Source organism: Acanthaster planci, linkage group LG12, assembly GCF_054643075.1.
Source record: "Acanthaster planci isolate LZ-2023a linkage group LG12, COTS_SCS, whole genome shotgun sequence".
NCBI lineage: Eukaryota > Metazoa > Echinodermata > Asteroidea > Valvatida > Acanthasteridae > Acanthaster > Acanthaster planci.
The window spans coordinates 10174431-10193532 of record NC_141788.1 but is presented as its reverse complement, the minus strand read 5'-3'; the positions used below and the strand labels follow the sequence as shown (position 1 = coordinate 10193532).

Here is a 19102-nt window from a genome sequence, read left to right as displayed (position 1 = left end):
GTCGAATCACAATGTGGTTTTGATGGTTTGGGTGTGATTTTGGTGGTGTGCATGTGATATTGGATAATCCTTACCACATTCACATCCAGACAAGTCGCTTTGCCATTTTTGTTTGGAAATTACATCCAGACCATTCACAGTGTTAATAAGCAGTTTGGTATTTCAAAAAGCATGGTCATTCGGGAACAATGTGTGCGAGTCCGCTCAGGGCTACGCTGCAAGGGCAGACCCCGCACATGCATCTGAATGAACTTGGATGGGCTTCATTTTGGGTATGCGCTGTTAACATACTGAACTGGCTTAATGTATTTTTTCTTCTTAATCCAGCATTTGCGGGAAGACAACTTGACAGTGGATTACTTTGTGATCGGGGCTGGCCACATCATCGACACTTCCGAAAGTCACAAGGACAGTGTACCCCACAACTCCCTCAAGTTCCACTATGCAGACATTGCTGGTAAGGGAGGCTTTGCCTATGTGCAGACGACACCAAAGAGTATGCGGCTGATCTTTTCTGATGGGTTGGCTGGTAAGGATTTATACTCGGCCGAAATCAGACCCCGATCCAAGGTTACAAGGTTAAACTAGGACACGTGCAAACCTAGCATGCCTAGTGTGGACAGTTGTTTGTTTTTGTAGTCAAGACAAGAGATGCTTAATTTGCTTGTACCATCACAGTGAACACTCTTTTAGCTGGATTTTTATTGGTTTTCTGAAATGTTTCTTATCCTTTTGGTGGCTGTGATAAGTCTATCCAGGAATTCCACCGAAACTTTTTACCAGAAACGGGGTGGCCTTCCATGGTCAACATGGCTTAGTCCCCAAAAGGTTCGTGTGAACCACTTTTTGTTCAAGGGTCCACACTAACTCAAGCGAGGATCTCAGAACCAATTTTTTGTTTTTTTAGTGGGGTAGGGGTGAGGGTAAACTTGTTTTGGGGTCCCAAAATTTGGAAATTTTTGCAAGTAGCCTTCAGTCTTTCTGAGGGGTGAGGCTACATTTTGGGGCTTTTCACCCATGAAGTAGACTAAGTTGTTCCGAAAGAAAAAAAAAATTGGGAGAGGGGCATGGCCTCATCCACCCTCGCTCTCCCCTGTGAAAAGATTTGCACCTTTGTCACTGAATTCTGCTGGATTTAGTTGACTGTATCGGCTTCAGTGGGATACTTTGTTAGATTCAGCACAATTCCCCAAGAATTCCTAAAAGTTTTTTTTTGAAGTCCAGTGTACGCAACAGGAAAACCAATACTCTGAACAACGAAAAACACATTTTCCCCCCTTTTTTTGGGGGGGGGAGGGGAATACAAGATTCATTGTACCAGTCGTTCACATTTTTTCGGGGTGGATGGTTCGATGGAGTTAGCTGGCCTTCTCTTTAACTACAGGCATATGGTACATTTGAAGTTCACTCATTAATTAACCCTAACAGTCCTCGGTCCTCCAACAGGTGAAGGATTGAGGAGTGTTAAGGACTGTACTTGAATTGGAGGTTTTTTTTGTGTAGGGGTACCTTTTGCAATCCTTGGCCATGTTGTCAGTAATATGTATTATCAAGTGTCTGTAACTTTTTTATTTTCATATTGGCAGAAATTCTTCCAGTTCGTATCAGTGTGCACACAGGTTTTCAATTTGGCTGGGAAATGCCACTTTAAGTAGGTTTCTCTGGCTGGGTTGATTTAAAAATTACCCAGATAAACATAACGCCCTCTCAAATTTGTTTAACAATGAGTGCACTTGCATTTGAACAATAGAAAAGTCCACTGATTTTCTTCTTTGAGCCATCTTGAAAGTTCAGTGAAAGGTAAAAAGTTGTCTTGGTGAGGCTTGTTCTTGCATTCAAATTCATCAGAAGCCTTGGAAAGAGCTTGATCACAATAGTCTTGAATTTCATTTAATCAAGTGACATACAATATCAACATGTAAGACAATTCACATTTGTTTGTGTACATGTATGTGGCAACTGTGCTGTCATTCCTATTTGCATATCCAATTCACAGACATACATGTATTGTTTATATAAAACTGAAGAATTTTGGCTAACGTGTTGCATCTTTTCCATGTTGTGCTATTATAAAGCAGTATTGACTTTCTTTAACACTCCTATGCAAAGGCGCATTCTTGACTAAGTTGTCCTATCAGCCAAATCAGACAAATGACACGGTTGTCTGTACTGGCTGGGTTAAATCAAGTGGAAAAAATTTTTGACTGTCTGTGACTGTCATAGCAAAAGGTTTAATATGATGAATGGTAATTAATTTTTCGTACACAAGGCAGTATTTGATACATGAATAAACACCAAAGCACATAATACCAAAGTATTTTTAAAAATGTCAAGCAGCTCCAGTGTACCCCTACACATGAAACTGAACGACATCAACTGTGCCCACACTATCAGGACACAGGTCATCCCGTGTGCTACCAGATATTTATAGATTCAAGTGCTATAACTTGAGCCACTACAATCAGTGCAATGTACTCTCAGTATAATTAGTGATGACAAACCAATTTTGGCAATGAAAGGAAAGACGCTAAAGTTGGTGAGAATTACGCACATGCAACAAGAACGTGTCTGGATGATGACTGCATGTGCAACATTGACAAAATGATCAACAGGAACAATTCGAATCAGTTTAAGGTAATCATGCACAGAGCAGAGGCATTTAAAAAGCTGCGACGCCAACTTAAATAAGCCATACACGAATAGATTTGTCATGTCTTTCTTTGTGATTATCAAACATGTCAAAGTACAGTGTACTTATGTAAATGTGATTAAGGAGTTGTCTTGATAAAGGATTTTTTTTCTCCAGTTCCAATCATGGTGTCATTTCTGTGACAATGGAGAGGTCTTGTTGACATACCGTAGCATGTAATTCATAATGCTCTCCCCAAAAAATTGGACCTTAATTAAGAAAGTTACCATTTTTTAGTGTCTCTATCAGCACATCATAAACATGTATTTGCAAGAAAGTATTAATTTGTGCTTTATAGTTGAAACTATACTCAGGATATGTACATGTACTTACTAATATTCATAAAAAAGTCAATCCACTGAGTTTATATAATGGAAATTTCTGACCATGTGCAGTACTTAATTAACCGATTGAGCCATTGGAAAAACAGGCTATAGAGTACCGAAGTGAATCTGGCACACAGTTGTTTGTAAAAGGCATGAGTGAAAGACCAGTGCGTGAACCAACACGCACCTGCACTCCACTCATGCACACCTCACTTCCTGGTTCAGAATGTCACACTTCAGTATCTATGTTGCCCGAATGAGACAACAGTGGTATACAGTATTAATTTTGTGACTACATTGTAGTGAGAAATTTTTCACTCTGCAGTATTTCAATATGCGTGACCTGTGTCTACTACTTTCGTTACATGTATTAGCGTGTAGTGATAGGTCGAAAGATATCCTGTGGAAAAACAACAGGCATGAGAGGAGTCGATATTTCAAAAACACTTCGTACAAATGCATTTCAGTGTTTTTGTTAATAACATAACTGTATTGTGTATCAGTCTGGGGTATTGCCATATTTGGATGGGCTATTACCATATTTGGATGGGCTATTACATATCTTGTGCAATCTGACCAATCACAAGGCCTGTTCCAGCAGACCATGATGGATTGTCGGTGTTAAGGGGTGCTCGTCTTAAACATTGGAGCATATGGAACAAAAACCAAGGTTAAAAAATTCTGTTTGCAACACTTTGATTGGCAGTGCAAAAATAAAATCATTACTGACATGTATCAACTGGACGTTCTAAATCATGTTTGTACCAATTCGATTTAAAATTCTTCGCTGCCAACTCGAGATAATTAGTGTTGAAGTTGGCAAAAAAATTCCTGTATCGGTAGGGGCAGAAAGGTGACGCCCATATATGGTTACACTCCCGACTGTGCATGAGTAAATATTGGCACTAGAACATTGTACAATTACAGTGCTTTCAAAAGTTCATACAAAATATCATAAAAGGTAATTGTGTCATTTGTTTCCTTTCAAGCTGTAATCTGGATTTGTTTTTATTTTTAAATTGAAGAGATGTTCAAACGATATAAACATTTAGACAAAACGAAGCACTGTGGACATAATGGAAATTCCATTTACATGAAGATACAGGTTTCGAAACGAATGAGAAACAAATTAAAAGAACAAAAGACTGCCGCCTTTGAAAAGTGATGTCACCAGTATCTTTTATTCACAGCAAAAGCCCGTACAAAATCTGCATTGAAAGAAATCTGAATAAAAATCCCCTCTAAATAAAACTTGCTTTCTTGATTTGTACATTGAAAAGCCTTAGCTGGGTAGAATCATGGAAACATATACATGTAATTCTCTGCTTTGCTCTAAGGTAGAGGCCGGTTTGGACTACACCATCACAATCTAACTGATAAAGAATTACAAAATAACCCCTGCCTTATGACAACGCCAGCAATCATCGGAAAGGGTGAAAAAAGATGCGAGACCAACATAAGCTATACTTGCTGTAAGCTATATGAGCCAAATGCAATTCCTCAGTATAAGGCTGTGCAATGGTTAGTATTTGGTATATCAGTAAATCCTTTTCTCACGATATCCAGTAATAATTCAAAGCGATTTGACTCAGAACAGTTGGGTTAGTTAACTGGCCACATGTATGTAGACGTCCTCTATTTCAGAGTTAATGTGCAAAGTGTGTAAAATATGCCAAGCATGTCACTTATATGAAATTAACCAGAAATGCTCTCGATAAAACTAGAGATGTCATCAGAAAGGTGAGTGCATCATGACTCACACGTGTGTGACTCATTTCTGTAAACACTACAAGGATTCAATTTTGGAAACAGAAATACCCCAAATCAGATCACGGGGATGTGAAAGTGAACATAAGAAAGGACAATGACCCCCAACAGTCCTAAACTCAATAGAACTTTCATACACATTTGTGCTAGGGTTGAGAGTTAAGATCAATATGTTAACATCATCTTGGCTTTGTTAATGTGACTAACAACAAACAAGGTGAAAGATGGAGTGGGGAACAGAATGGCAGGTGCCATAAATGTGTATTTGAATTTTCTACATGAAAGTAAACATTGCTTTGTAATGTAATTTGTCAGTCACTGTACAAAAAATTTGACACATTCAATTGGCCTGGGGACAAGAAGAATTTCTACAGAAGCAAGCATATACATAGCGCAAAGTGTGTACGGCAGCATTACGGAGAAGACGTTGTAAGTATGAATGCACAGTCTTTTGTGCCATGTGGAAGAGATGTCTGTAATGTGCGCAAAGCTCTTGCATCAAGCAATCCTACAAAATCACTGTTATGTGGCAAAGCGGTTACGCAGGTGCATCTGTACAACATGACACCCATGCTTCTTCAGTGTGGATAGGTGCATGTATTCCAGTCATTGCGGGGAAGCAAAACATTGTGGGGACACATCAGGGTCGTACCCTCCATGTCGGTCAAAAGAGGAACAGAAATTAGTCACCACATAAACAAGGAAATTCTATGCTGCACGCAATCAGGTGCGTGGACTTCCTATAGAGTAACTTGTTTGTTATATTTTACTGGCGTGAATGGGAAGTGATGACAGGGAAATGAAATGATCAAACCCACCTACAACTTGCGTGCACCTTTTAACAGATGCTGAAGCTATCTCAGAGCATGGCAAGTGCATCTGTGTAGCATCCGTATTCATGGTTTAGCTTCATCTGCCCCACAATGCTTTGCAACATAATGGTACTTTCATTCCCTTTTAATTACTGCCTAGGTACTAACGAGTATGGCAATAACTTTGGCTTATTAGTTCACATTTGGCGTACCATGCACAACTTCCACTACCCCCCTTCCTGCATTGTTTTTATGCATAGTCTTAGCTGGCTGTCTTGAGAAGGCCATGTACATGTAGGTCTCAAATTTTCTTGGATGTTCAACTCATACAAAAGTGGTTTCCTGGAACCATCAGTTGGTGGTGATTAAAATAAAAAGGTTTCTTCAACTTGGTTGGGTGTTGGGAAATCTAGACTAATAGAATTACATTTCCCAACGTACATGTACATACGCATTTAATGTCTGGAACTGGTAATTAAAATGTCACAACCACTTTTGTTAATATGACAGAGTTGATTTATCTTTATTCAAATCAGTGATGACTCGGAAATTCATTAAGAAAGGGTTCCATTGCCCAAGCAGCATAATGTACAGTGGTATAGACAACAAATGACAGTGGATTCAAAACAAAACTTACATCATTAAAACAAGGACTAAGCTGCCTGTCATTGTGCCAAGCAAACAGCAACGTGCAAATTACATCACGGATCTCACAAATAACATGTCAACTAAGAAGTTGAAAACACACGGGACTTCTAGGCCAGAGTTTTCAGCTGGAGGGTCAATCCACCTTAGACTGAAGAGGTTTCAACAACCGATTGAAGAAGGTCCAATTAAAAAAAAAGCAACACTGAGAAGTGAACCATTTTTTGCATTTTTTTTTACCTAACACCAAAAAGAATGTCATGGAATGATACTTGCTACAACACCTGACCGTGGCCCACGCGGCCTCTTGAGGGCTCCACGCACGCTCAACCTCCATGAGCCTACTTGAGATATGGCGGGCACAACAGGAGGGCGCTACATGTACTTGGCTAGGGTAAAATCATCTGCGTTTGCTTTAAATTTAACCACTTCAAAAATAGCTCCCTCTTGTGTCCGCCACACCTCAAGTAGGCTCATGGAGCTTTTTCAAGCCTCATCTGTGCAAACTTAATGAAAATCACTCATGCGTGGAAACAAGTAAAGGTGTCACCTGGTGCATGTTTTGCACATCATCCAGGGTGAAGTGGTTAAAACTATGGGCCTTGAGCTGGACCAAGAGAGGGCGCTATTTCCTTAGCAACAGAGGCTCCTTGGGTACAAACTGAACGACTAGGAAATGCAAGCGTTGTATTTCATGAATGAATACGTCCGACCAACGCGGCTCTTTTCAACTGATGAGGGGGTGCTTCTGCTCGAGGCAGACGCACACCAATGTAGATGTCCAGGTTTTTACTGCATGTGCGTTGATTTTGTGGGTGGTGTTTTTGTTATGTTTGGAGCCAAATACTTGTATATGTAAGAACAGTCCTGTTGGCCATTTTCACTTAACCTCCAACACGACAAGCAATTTCTGCTGCACGCGCGGGGGTGGTGATAGCATACAAGGCAATGCATGCTTGATACACTGGTTCCTATATGAGTAAAACGATTGCGGTTACACCATGGATCAATCTCTTTCTTGAGTATGTGTGGTTCTGAGAAGAACCGGGGAATAACTCGACATTTTGAACAGTGTACTCTGTCCGTCTTCAGGAGACTGTCTCCTGAAGACGGACAGAGATTGATCCGTGGTATAACCGCAATCGTTTTGCTCATATAGTTCTTTCACCATGAAAACCTTCAAGTCTTACACTGGTTCCTGTTGCAAGAAATAGCAAGAACAATGAAAATGGCCAGGGGAACCAGTGACACAAAGTTTCTCCCGAACTCCAACAACCTCAACAGTGAACACTATTGGAAGCAACATAAACCTGTGTTACAAATATTTGTGCGAGTTAAGTCAGAGATCGTTTGTATAGATTTCAGTTGTATGCGTACAAGCATGTATTGTACAGTGTCTTTGGTCTGGCAGAATTTGTTCGGAGGTCTCAGTGCCTGTACAGTGTTGGAAGCAAGATTTTCCGTTAGACTGCAGAGTACATGTCAGCCGGTTTATACGACGCAATCAATTTGCACTGGTACACAACTGCATTTCACAAAATACCTCACCTTGGAACTTCTAGCTGCAAAACAGTGTAACAGAAAATATTTCGCACATTTCTATTGCACCTGGCATTTAAACATCTAAGTCTTGTCCAAAAAAGTGCTCTGAGTGAGAGTTTTGTAACAATCAGTGGGAGAACTGCAGCGAATGTGAACAGAAGTTTATTTCCAGAGGAGCGTTATATAACGGATTTGCTTTGAACCAAATTCTAACTGTAACACAGGGCTGGAGATAAGACTTGTAACAAATCTAAAGATGTCTAAATAATGTAATGGCAAATCATGTACACATGGACCAATGATGGATCCCAAACCTCAGAGAGGTTCAAAATCTGTTTTAAAGCCAAGTTAGTGATATATACATTTACTAAAATCAATGGGCTAGCAAGCATAGTAAAGGAATGGACATAAAAACGGTCAAAGGTCAAAAGAGCACACTGGAAGATTTGAAAGAGGCTATTGGTGCCACATCTGAATCTGGTTATTAGCTTTCGGCCGTGTTTTATAGGGGGGTGTTTTGGCGCTCTGATGCTTCGGACAAAAGACATCATTAGAATCAATCTATGGACGGATATGAAAGATCCACGCCACGCAAGAACAAAACTCGGTGTGCATTTCACATAGAGATCACAGTTATTTCATGGGAACTCCCCAGGAGTGAACAGGCTTATGCACATTTACTCGGACACGCTGAGCACAACCAATTAATGTTGGAATGCACAGTTGTCAGGGGTGTGAGCGGCTGCTTCAAATTAAAGCTGAAAACAGCGAGCAAAAAGCTGAAAACATAAAAAAAATTCCCATACTTTTGCACAGACCAGGGGTACCAAAAAAATGCTGAAATTCCGAGTCAACATCTGAACAGAAAAGCCTGAAATCAGCTAAAAAGCTGAATTCTCACCGCCCTGGGTTTTTCATTTTGTGCACAATTTTGAAGTGATTCACACCAGCCCGTCTCTTCTTGGCCGGGGCAGGGGCGCTTTCAGTCGGGACAGAAAGTTTTAACCACCTGATTCAGATACGGCTTGCGATTCTGAAAGCAGCTCATATTGTAGTGATTATCATCTTGCAGCTAAACTAATCGGGCTCTTAAGAAAACTAGAAAACAAAAAATGGGGCTGATGTGACCACTGTCCACTGGCAAAAGGACTGCAAATGACGCGTGGCTTCTGGGAGGAATTATGCCAACAATTTAAGCTTACTTGTTTGGTTAGTATGTAGCTGTCAGTTAGGGGGCACTGCCTGGTACCAGGAAGCATCCTGCAAAGAGAGAACAAGAAAGGAGACAACACCGTATGAAAAGACATTCCTGAGATAAGTGTCAAATGTGAACTTTGCCTCCCTAGAGAAAAATGGACCTGCAATTTTGGCAGATTTAGTTTCGTATCGTTTGGCCACAAATTTCTAACATTATGTCTTGATTCTGTTTATGATTGGCAAAGCAATGTGTCTTGGTAGTCCTTCAAGCTTAACCCTCAACGGTATTTTAGCTAGCCCTGCTGAACACCAACCAATGCACGACAGTTGTCCAAGGAACAAGTCTACGTAGTGTAATGATCAACAAGATCTACTGATGCCACAAATTGGACCACCATTGACCGAGCTGGCTGTGATCGATGAAATTCAGCCGAACAGCCAAGAGTATTCTCTAAGACATGGAATTCGATGTTCATGCTGATGTGTACATTGTAGTTCTTCAAATATCTTGGAAATTGAAATCTAATTCTGTTTACTGCAGTAATTGAACTAAATAAGAGGGTCTAAAAGAGTGAAGGAGAAAAATTGGACACGTACATTTGGCTCTACCTAGTCTAAACCTATCACCCAAACCTGGTACCAGAGCTGTGGACCATTTCTGCGCTGCCTTCTGCACCCTTAGCGAGACCGTGAGCGATGGCGCTGTCGTTTGTAGCCCTCTTGCCTCTCACTGGAGCTCGAGTCGCGGCGGCGCCGGTGCGGATTGGGGTTCCTGCGCCGGCCGCCCTCTCGCCTCTCGCTGGAGCTTGAGCTGGAGTCGCGGCGGCGCCGGTGCGGATTGGGGCTCCTGCGCCGGCCGCCCTCTCGCCTCTCGCTGGAGCTTGAGCTGGAGTCGCCGTGGCCCCGGTGCGGATCAGGGCTCCCTCCCTGTATACCATACTTCCGATCATGCGAGCCTGACCGGGATCTATCAGGGCATAAAAAACAGTTGTTGGCACAGAAAAAAGGATTAGGTTTCTCTCTGGAAGTACCACCGCTGGATCAAGAGGAGAAAGCCTGTTGAGATTTCACAAGGAGATTATTTCGCTCAAACTTGAGCTAACTCAGGACAAAGAGTTACCTGTGGGAGGCAACCATATGGGAAAATATTTAGGGCCTGTGACACCCTCCTGTTCAGACAACTCCACATTTTATCTCATACTCAACACCCTTGGCACTGTTCTACAAAAAAAACCTGGCACACCACTAAATTTATGCGGACTTGTAGACCAGCAGTCTAGATGGACCTGCTGTAAGACCTACAGCAACAGGACCAAAATTACCCAGGGTGTTCGTAGAGATACCGCACCTCAGAGGCAGAAAGGCTGAGACCCAACTGCTATGTGGACCAAGACCAGCTACGGCTGGACTGTCTAGAGGACCTAGGACCAAATTTACCCGAGGTGTTCGCAGCGATGTGGGGCCTTGCCAGTGGGCAAGCCAAGACTCTGGACATGGACCGTAGTTGAACCTGCCCAAGGACATACAGCAACTGGACCAATTTATCCAAGGTGTTAACAACACTCTGGCGCCTTTTGCTGCATGTTGGCTGGGACCCAAAGGTCATCCTGGACCTAGACTGACTGAAGCTGGACCTGCCCAAGGACCTACAGTAAAGGACCAAATTGTGCATGGGGTTTGCTGCAACATGGCACTTTAACAGCAGGCAGGTCAGGACCCAACGGTTACCTGGATCTAGACTAGCTGTAGCTGGACCCAATGGGGACCTACAGTAAGAGGACCATATTACCCATTGTTTGCAGCGATATGGCACCTTTGTAGCAGGCAGGCCGGGCCCCAACGGTTACCTGGACCTAGACTAGCTGTAGCTGGACCTAATGGGGGACCTACAGTAAGAGGACCATATTACCCATTGTTTGCAGCGATATGGCACCTTTGTAGCAGGCAGGCCGGGCCCCAACGGTTACCTGGACCTAGACCAGCTGTAACTGGAAATGCTGGAAGGCCAACATTAAAAAGTACAAAATTGGTCTTGGGGTTTGCTGCAATATGGCACCTTAGCAGCAGGCAGGCCGGGACCCAACGGTTACCTGGACCTAGACCGGCTGTAGCTGGACCTGCTGGAGAACCTACAGTATTAAAGAGGGCCAAACTGCCTTTGAGGTTTGCTGCAATATGGCACCTTAGCAGCAGGCAGGCCGGGACCCAACGGTTACCTGGACCTAGACCGGCTGTAGCTGGACCTGCTGGAGGACCTAGAGCGAGAGGACCTGGAGGAACGGGAGCTCGAAGACGATGCGCGTGAGCTCCGAGAGGCCGAGCGGCCCCGGTCCCAGGAGGCATCAAGTAGCTTTTTGGCATCCTTAGCTGAATCATCGTCATCCCCATCTAGATCATACTTTGACAAATCTCCATCGTCATCATCATCATCGTCGTCGTCCTAAAGACAGGAAAAACAAATGACGAAACAATACAACTGTCAATGCTAGACACAATGCAATGAATTCAACGTAAACTGCCTCCTACTTACAGAGGTGGCTACGATAAAATCACTCCTTAACCTTTAGTCTTAAATCCTGTCATCTCAATGTGATAAGGGACGTTTCTAAAAACCTTCGCTGCCCATACCGATAGCAGGCAGTGAAGGAGTGGTCAATCAGCGCAGTTACAAAACTGTGGGGAGTCACATTTTCTGCAAAGGGGCTTTACAAAATTGGACCACGTTCTCCATGCTTACGTCAGAGTCCAGCTTATAGGCGTCCAGATCAGCATCATCTCCACTCTCCTCTTCATCTTCCACTTTCTCTTTACCCTCGGCAGCTGCTGGTTTAGGCGGAACGGTGCCCCGGAACTTTTTCTTCTTTCTTCCAAACTGAAAGAACAGGACAGAGGAGCCGAGTGTTACTCGCTTCAACATGAGTACACTCCTGAGCACATGAACAGAAGGAGTATGACCCACAGGTATCACAGGTCTCGATCAGACCGGGAGGCTACAGGTATTTCGTGATTAATTCTAAAGATGAACAATGAAATTGGAGTAGGATATGAGCCTGTAGCCTCCTAAGCACTTTACCGGTGCCCTACCAACTGAGCATTTCAGCCCTTATGTTGACAATTCTTCCCAATGGTCAATAACTTTGGCTCTGAAGCCACAGAACCTGAAACACCATATAGCCAGGGATTACTCGCTAAATACACAATGCAACCCGGGAAGAGGTGAAAGGAGGATAGGCTTTTTTTAAGCACAAATCAAACAACAAAGTGTAAAGGTGACGAGAAACTGACTAGGTGCTTACATATTAATTAAGGTGAACAAAGAAATTGACGGGAGCAGGATTTGAACCTGCTATGTCCGGAATACCATACCAGGGCACAACCAACTGAGCTATCCAACCCTACGTTGGTCGATCTTCCCATTTGTCACTATCTTTGCTCAGGGGACGCTAGTCAGAAGCCATAGAACCTAAAGCACCATACAGCCAGGGATTAGGCCCCAAATACACGATGCAACTGGGGAAGTAGTGAATGAGGATCGGCTACGAGGATGGGGCTTTTTTCAAACACAAATCGTCAAGCAGGGGAACCGACTACATGTTGTGCTTCAATGATTATGAAGAAGAACAAAGACATTGAAGCGATATTTGAACCTGTGACCTCCGGAACACTGTACCAACTGCGCTACCCAATTCTACACTATTTTTACATGACAGTCAGGTACCTGTGTTGCACTGCAATACACAAGTAATGTACTAGTACCATTTTCTTGCACCCACAAGCATCAAAAGCGACACATGAATGCAGCCATGGTGAGTTGGCCCATTCAAAGAAACAGGCCCTGAGGTAGGACATCCTCATCGCTGCCATGCACACAAAGTATCATGTAGACTGCAGACGTATCCACTAACTGCACTAACCTGTAGCCTGGGTACTAGCCAGGTGACAGCGTGGTTCCTGGAGTGCCCAACTGGAAAACAGCAAGGAGCGGGGCTGAAATTTGATGGTGCGCGAGCCAGTCAAGATTTGGCTCTCAATCACGACTATGTACTAGGTACTGGTATGTTAAGTAAGACAAGACTGACTCTCATAGAAACCCTGATGGTCCAGCAGGTGTGAGACTGAGGACAGTTAGGGTTAACTGTACTCAACCTGTAACTTTGACTTGGTTATCTCAGACAATACTCCAAGCCTCAAATTGATGAACACAGCTTTCCTAACTTTAGACCATAAGTGCCTTAAAAGTAACATCCCCTCGTTTGCAGGGCAAGAGATGAAAAGTCACAGCTGCAAGCATGAAGTGGATCAAATACTTCCATATTATCTTCCATCCCTGTCAATCGTGCTCGAAAGTAACACATGCTCCTTGGGGGAAATTTGCTGGGTGATCAAGATGTCACATCATCGAGGCATTTCTACTTACGTCATCAAATTCCCCATCCGAATCCTCTTGGTCCGATTTGTATTCGACGCCCTCCCTCTCATTGTAACCACCTCCATAACCTGCAAGCGGTTTGGACAAATCAACCATGTTCAGGGGGGTCCAGTCGACTTTTTTCTTAGATGCACGTTTTGCATATCTTCACATTCTCCTTCAAACTGAATTGGCCTTTTAGAAGCTTGGCGGACACTGTATGAGGTCGCTATTTGAATTTAGGTAAATTTGGAGTAAACGCAAAAGATTTTACCCAAACCAAATAACGTCTTCCTATTGTTTCCACCCTACCTCAAATAGTCGAAAGGCAGCCTTTTGAGTGAAGAGAATTGATAAGTGCACTTTTTAAAAATACATCAAATTCGTTCATGCTTTTCCATGCGACAGAGGGCGCTGTTGCTGTGATGTCAATCAGGGTGAACGCGGCTCTGTTTACAGGCTTTTCTGTTCACATTGCTGAATCCACAATTTGCTCACTGAGCACATTGCTGAGAAAGGGTTGCTGATTGGCTTGTTGCAATGTGCTCAGGCCATAGTGTACCATCAAAGAAAATGAAATTTAGAGCAACAAACTATCAGAAAATCTAGCAGGTTTGGGTTTTTTTTTGGTGCACAAATCAAGCCGGGCAACACTGAGGTTTTCTCCCTGGAATGAATGACATCACAGTTTCGCTCGTGGATGTAGAAATTTGCCCTAGCTTTGGGGGGACGATGGACCGATCGAGAGCTGTTTATTGACCGATTCTGTTTGCCACGCCCACTACGCACCAGGGCTGACATCATTATTAATTTCGCTCTATTTCATGAATAAACTCCATAATCCAGAAATATGCAGATCACAAGCACACTTAGGCAAAATTTAAACCAATAGAGTGGTAGAAGCAAGACACATGAGGATCAATGTAATGTGCATATAATATGCAAATGCACACAGCAGACTTATGTTCACTCATGTCAGGCATACTGTCAACAGCAGCTGCGATTGTTTGAAAGACCATGGGGTGGAGTGGGGTGTGATGGATTGGCCCATTCCTTTGTTAGGAAGGGCAGAGCTGTGGGGACAAAAAGTTCTGTCCATAATGAGTGACGGGCCACGAGAGGGAAATACATGTAGCCCACCTGTTCTTGCTTCCACTTTTCCAAACTTGGGCGTCTTGCACAGGTTGCAATCTGTCCGCCGGGCCCAGTTCACATTGCCGCACCTACACATGGCAAAGAAGAGAGATTAACTTGATATCACTCATGGTAAAGTTCAGAGGTCAGCAACAGTTGAAGGTTCAAAGGCCAGCCATTTCACAAACATGGAGCCTGGTCAATCAACTGCTTACTCGCTCCCATTACACTGAACTTTTGTGAAAGTTATAAAACTCCAGAACAACCGAACCGACATTATGCCCATTCTTTCTAGGGGATATGAAGGATTGAAGGAATTGGCATTCAATGAAAATTCAACATGCCAAGTGCATGTAAATCACAACAGAAGACTGGCTGAGGTCCCTGGCTCTGAGCCAAGGCCACTTAGAACCACGGTATGTATGTTGACAACTGACACATTCACAGGAGCTGTAGACCTACAGTCATGTCTGAGTCATTGCTAACTTTCTACAACCTCACAGCAATTAAGCATTTCAAGGAAGCTAAACACAATCTCAATGCATACGAGTCTTTCCACTACGAGTAGCTGCACATGGGCATGAATGTGCATAAAATGGCCCGTACTGTGCCCAGAGTTATACATTTACTGCTCCCACAGGTTAGTTAATGCCCATTTCTGGCTGCATTACGTTTTGCACTGCCAGTCGTCAGCACTGAAGAGCCCTTTACTCTTTTCTGCCAGTTGCTTGCCGATGGCCGAGCCTCCGGCTTTGATGGTGATGTGGCTCTTATCTGCAAGTGTCAAAAAAAGACATTCACCTGATATCCAATGCCACTAAAGTGTTCCAATTTCCTGGCAGAGGTCAACAATTTGCCTAGTCTTGGTACAAGACGTTCTTGGCGGGGTTTTCACACTGCACAACTCCCCGGCAGGCCCGCCACATAGAGATAAATACTGTATAAAAGCTAGAGTGCTGATTCATATACAAAGTGATGCCTGCTGGGTGCATCCAGGTTTGTGCACAAACCTATGGAAAACTCAAAATTTTGTATGGCTTTGTATGGCTATTTGCGTATCTGCGTCTGTATTCCAAAATAATGCATTTACAAAGCCGATATGCAAAAATATCACCACACACAATCAGTAAATGAGCATATCATTCTACTCTGCATAAACAATGCAAACGTGGGCGCGTATGCGCCGCTGCATCTAATTTTGCGGTGACTTTTTTTAATCGGATTTTATCAGTACCCAATACGCACTGCATCGAGAATACATAATTCTGTAGTGCTGTGGCCGGTCGGGTGGGGTAGAGGGCCCAATTGCATTTCTGCCATCATCTTGCTGAACTATTAAAAGCTGTGTTACAATAAATTTACTTTCCCCCATCCGTTTGGTTGCAGTATACAACCACGCAACAAACAAAGACATGGACAGAAGCGAACAAACACACACCTCTCTGATATCCTACACAGTGATTTATATACCCAGAGCAGCATCCGACCTACTTGTAGTAGGCTGGCCCAGTTTTATGATCAATACTCGCATTGGCTCACTGTCTCAGTTACTCTGGCTCCCTACTGAAAATTACCCGGTTTACTCTGCAAATCCCAGATTGGTAGTTACTCGACTTATTCCGCCAGTCCCTAACTGAAAGTTACTCAATTTACTCTGCTATTCCCTGAGTGGTAGCTACTCAATTTACTCTGCCCGCTCTGACTGGAAGTTCTCACAGTGTCCTTGACTGGAATATATAGGTACTCGCAGTCCGTGCAGTCGGTCCCTGGCTGGAATTTAGTTGACTAGATATTACTTACTTATTTGGCACCGACATCAAAGTGAGTTCCCACTGGTAGCACTAACCCCCGGGTACCGGAGCAGACTGAGTCGGTGAGCTGCCACCTGCCGGAGCTTCCTAGATATTCTAAACCAACAGTTTGTTTGCTCAGCGGCAACGGAATACCCTAGTTTAACTCAACTTATAACTGACCAATATAATTCTAATATTCACCATAAATCATGGATAAATTTTATACACTGTTAAAGGGAAAATCCAAATAGTTCTTATGTCCTGGGCGTCTATGGTCCTTGTGACTCGTCCTAATTTTATTCACGACTATCGCACCAGGGATAGACTTTGAACATGGCGGCGCACACCGTACCTTGCAAGTAGGAATAACCCGGGTAATCTGTACAATGTTTAATTAACTCTGAACAATTTTTCTGTCTTCAACTACAGAATATTTAACCATTGGTTACTTCCCGCTGCACTTCTGTATATATTCATGACATTCTGTCCGATTTTGAATGCACATGGATCCAAAATGTCTGCGCCCAGGACGGTGTAAACTTTTCTCCCTGCGGAGGAAAAGAAGTTAGCACTCTAGCACAGTGTATTTATGTTGTAGCTCCATGGTCTGCCATCATCTGCTCACCCCCACATGCCCCACATCACCAGTGGAAGGCATTCCATATGTGATCTGTCCTGCGCACCCAGTTGACCCGGACCGTGAAGTACCCTCTATGGGTTTATTACTGAAAAGCGTAATGCATCGCTATAAAATGTACCATCACGCTAAGGACGTCTTGGACCAGGACTATAATCTTCCTTGAACAGAAACTAAAAGATTATTTACTCATCTACAAGTTCTCCCTCACGCAAGACAAACATACGTACACAATGGCTGAAACTCATTCACTACAATATACTTGCATCGTGTAACATTCAGTACAAATTACTACATATATTTACAAATGGACCACTAGGCCTCTTTACACAAAAACCAGTAAACCTTGACTGAACTCAATTCCACGATGGACAAAAACATTTCATTTCAGCCATTTTTATAAAATGAGTGTCAGTCATTATGCAATGACCTGTATACCAGAAAAAAATTTAACAGGCCCCATTTTCAACCCAGGACAAGATTTTCAACCTGGCGCTCAAGATCTCTCCCTGATCTTAAGCAGGGCCAAGTTCAACCTGGGCAAAATGAATCTAACGGGCGAATCTGGGTTGGTCCTGGGTTGAAAATTCTCCAGTGTAAAGTGCAGCATGTTTCACCTAACATCATCTCTCGAGATTTTTTCTAGTGTGAAAAGACCAATTTATATCACAGAGTTTCAAACTGACGTTCCCTCAAAATAGTACTATGATTGTAGACCTACATGTATACGTGTACATGTTTATGGTAAAATGTAACAATCATGATTTGTAGGGTCCCATACGAACATGTTCAGACTAAGATCTTACCAGCACCACATCGATTACACTGCTGCCTACGAGAAAAGTTCACGTTGCCACATCTGAAAGAAAAACAACAAATATACCCAACAAGAAATGAGACAAATGAATGCAATGCCTACATGTATGTGAGTAGCAGTGTGACATGCCCACATGTAGGGCTGTGGATGGATCTCTTTTGAAATTTGTCTCTTTTCTGTCGCCATCACAGCCCTACTTCAAGCCTTGGCAGGGCTTTAATGCCTGAAATCCTGAAACTGCAGGATTGTCACAAACTTTGAATCCTAACAATACCTTCTGAAATGAGAATGACTCAACAATTTTACTTACACTGTTCACATTCCTCAGAGTTTGGACTTTCATACGAGCACCCTAAAGCTTTCCCAAACCGTATATTTTCCAATGTATGGTGCCTTGAAAAACCCGGCCAGTGGTATTGATATGCTGACCGCGGATGTCGCTATTAACGAAGGCAACGCTTCGTGCATTGGACATTAAGCTTTGAACTGAAGAAGCCAGCCATGGCAAGTAGCAAAAAAGTGCTGGGCCTAGGGCCTACACCATCATGACCATTGCACTGATTTGTGCAGAAACTAAACATCTGACATGTCTCAACAGGCAGCATGCAACATGTACCATTTAGCATTGCTAAATGCTACACAGTCATGACAGTACTAGCATGGAGGAATAAAACACATTCCTCCATGGTAGGCCCTACTACTAGTAAGTCTGGTACTAAAGGGTGAAAAGGAAGGGGTCATCATGGCAAAGACTTGAGAGAGCAAAATCATGTGCGCCACCATCATGACTATTGATTTGTGGTGGGAAGATTTGATTGAGAATGTAGAATTTTTTTTCAAACTGAAGTGTAGGCCTAGGCCTACCTAGCCCCATACTTAAGGATGGAGCGGGAGTGAGAGTACTACGTGCCACACTAGCGGGGCTTAAAGGCCAACCCTGATTTGTCACACATGTAGCTGGGCAGCGTCACGAACCCGGTACCCATAACTTCGGCTTCAGTCACACCATGGAGGAAGGACCTTCCGCCATGCAGAGCATGCAGAAAGAGCCGAGTGTGCATGTCAGAGACTTGGTTTCTGCAAGTACCTATTTATCCTATCTCTAAATATAAAAGTATTCTCTAAACGTTTCTGGCTTACAAATGGACAACACTTCATCTCTTTTTCATATCGATTCTCAAGGAATAAGCAAATCTTCAGCTTACTTGGGATCGGAACAGACCCAATCACCCTCGTTGCTAGAGTGTCTGCGCGACATCTTGAATTGCTTGGTTGGTATGCCGCCATTCGTTATTCGAATTCGTACATAGTGCTGTGGGTTGGTGCTGGACACCA

General features: G+C 43.2%; 2 protein-coding genes across 5 annotated transcripts in view; one reads left to right on the top strand and one right to left on the bottom strand.

The window, feature by feature from the left end:
* The window catches only part of acp5 (acid phosphatase 5, tartrate resistant), a 13305-nt gene extending 9129 nt beyond the window's left edge, over window positions 1-4176 (top strand). For both annotated transcript variants that reach the window (XM_022254179.2, XM_087143777.1), the window contains exon 6: window positions 328-4176. In XM_022254179.2, the coding sequence (XP_022109871.1) occupies window positions 328-588 (261 nt within the window). In that variant the 3' untranslated portion in view covers window positions 589-4176. The remainder of the gene's footprint in view (window positions 1-327) is intronic.
* Window positions 4169-19102, bottom strand: zranb2 (zinc finger RANBP2-type containing 2). 3 transcript variants are annotated; one of them, XM_022254182.2, is made up of 9 exons: window positions 18973-19102; window positions 17757-17809; window positions 15192-15294; window positions 14527-14609; window positions 13396-13475; window positions 11716-11850; window positions 11195-11418; window positions 9612-9945; window positions 4169-9041 (listed from the first exon to the last, which is right to left on the bottom strand). In XM_022254182.2, the coding sequence occupies exons 1-8, from the start codon at window positions 19023-19025 to the stop codon at window positions 9657-9659; spliced, it is 1020 nt and encodes a 339-aa protein (XP_022109874.2). In that variant the 5' UTR covers window positions 19026-19102; the 3' UTR covers window positions 4169-9041; window positions 9612-9656. The 3 variants fall into 3 exon arrangements, with proteins under 3 accessions (XP_022109874.2, XP_022109875.2, XP_022109873.2); XM_022254183.2 differs by having other exon boundaries at window positions 9619-9945; XM_022254181.2 differs by having other exon boundaries at window positions 4169-9945.

Bases quoted from the DNA above. Each gene is read 5' to 3' on its own strand.
- zranb2 (XM_022254181.2), bottom strand. From the start codon at position 19,025: ATGTCGCGCAGACACTCTAGCAACGAGGGTGATTGGGTCTGTTCCGAT. The intron at 17,810-18,972 runs GTAAGCTGAAGA...TTTTTCTTTCAG, and splicing joins TGGGTCTGTTCCGATCCCAA to ATGTGGCAACGTGAACTTTT. The intron at 14,610-15,191 runs GTAATGCAGCCA...TGCCATGTGTAG, and splicing joins GACGACTGGCAGTGCAAAAC to GTGCGGCAATGTGAACTGGG.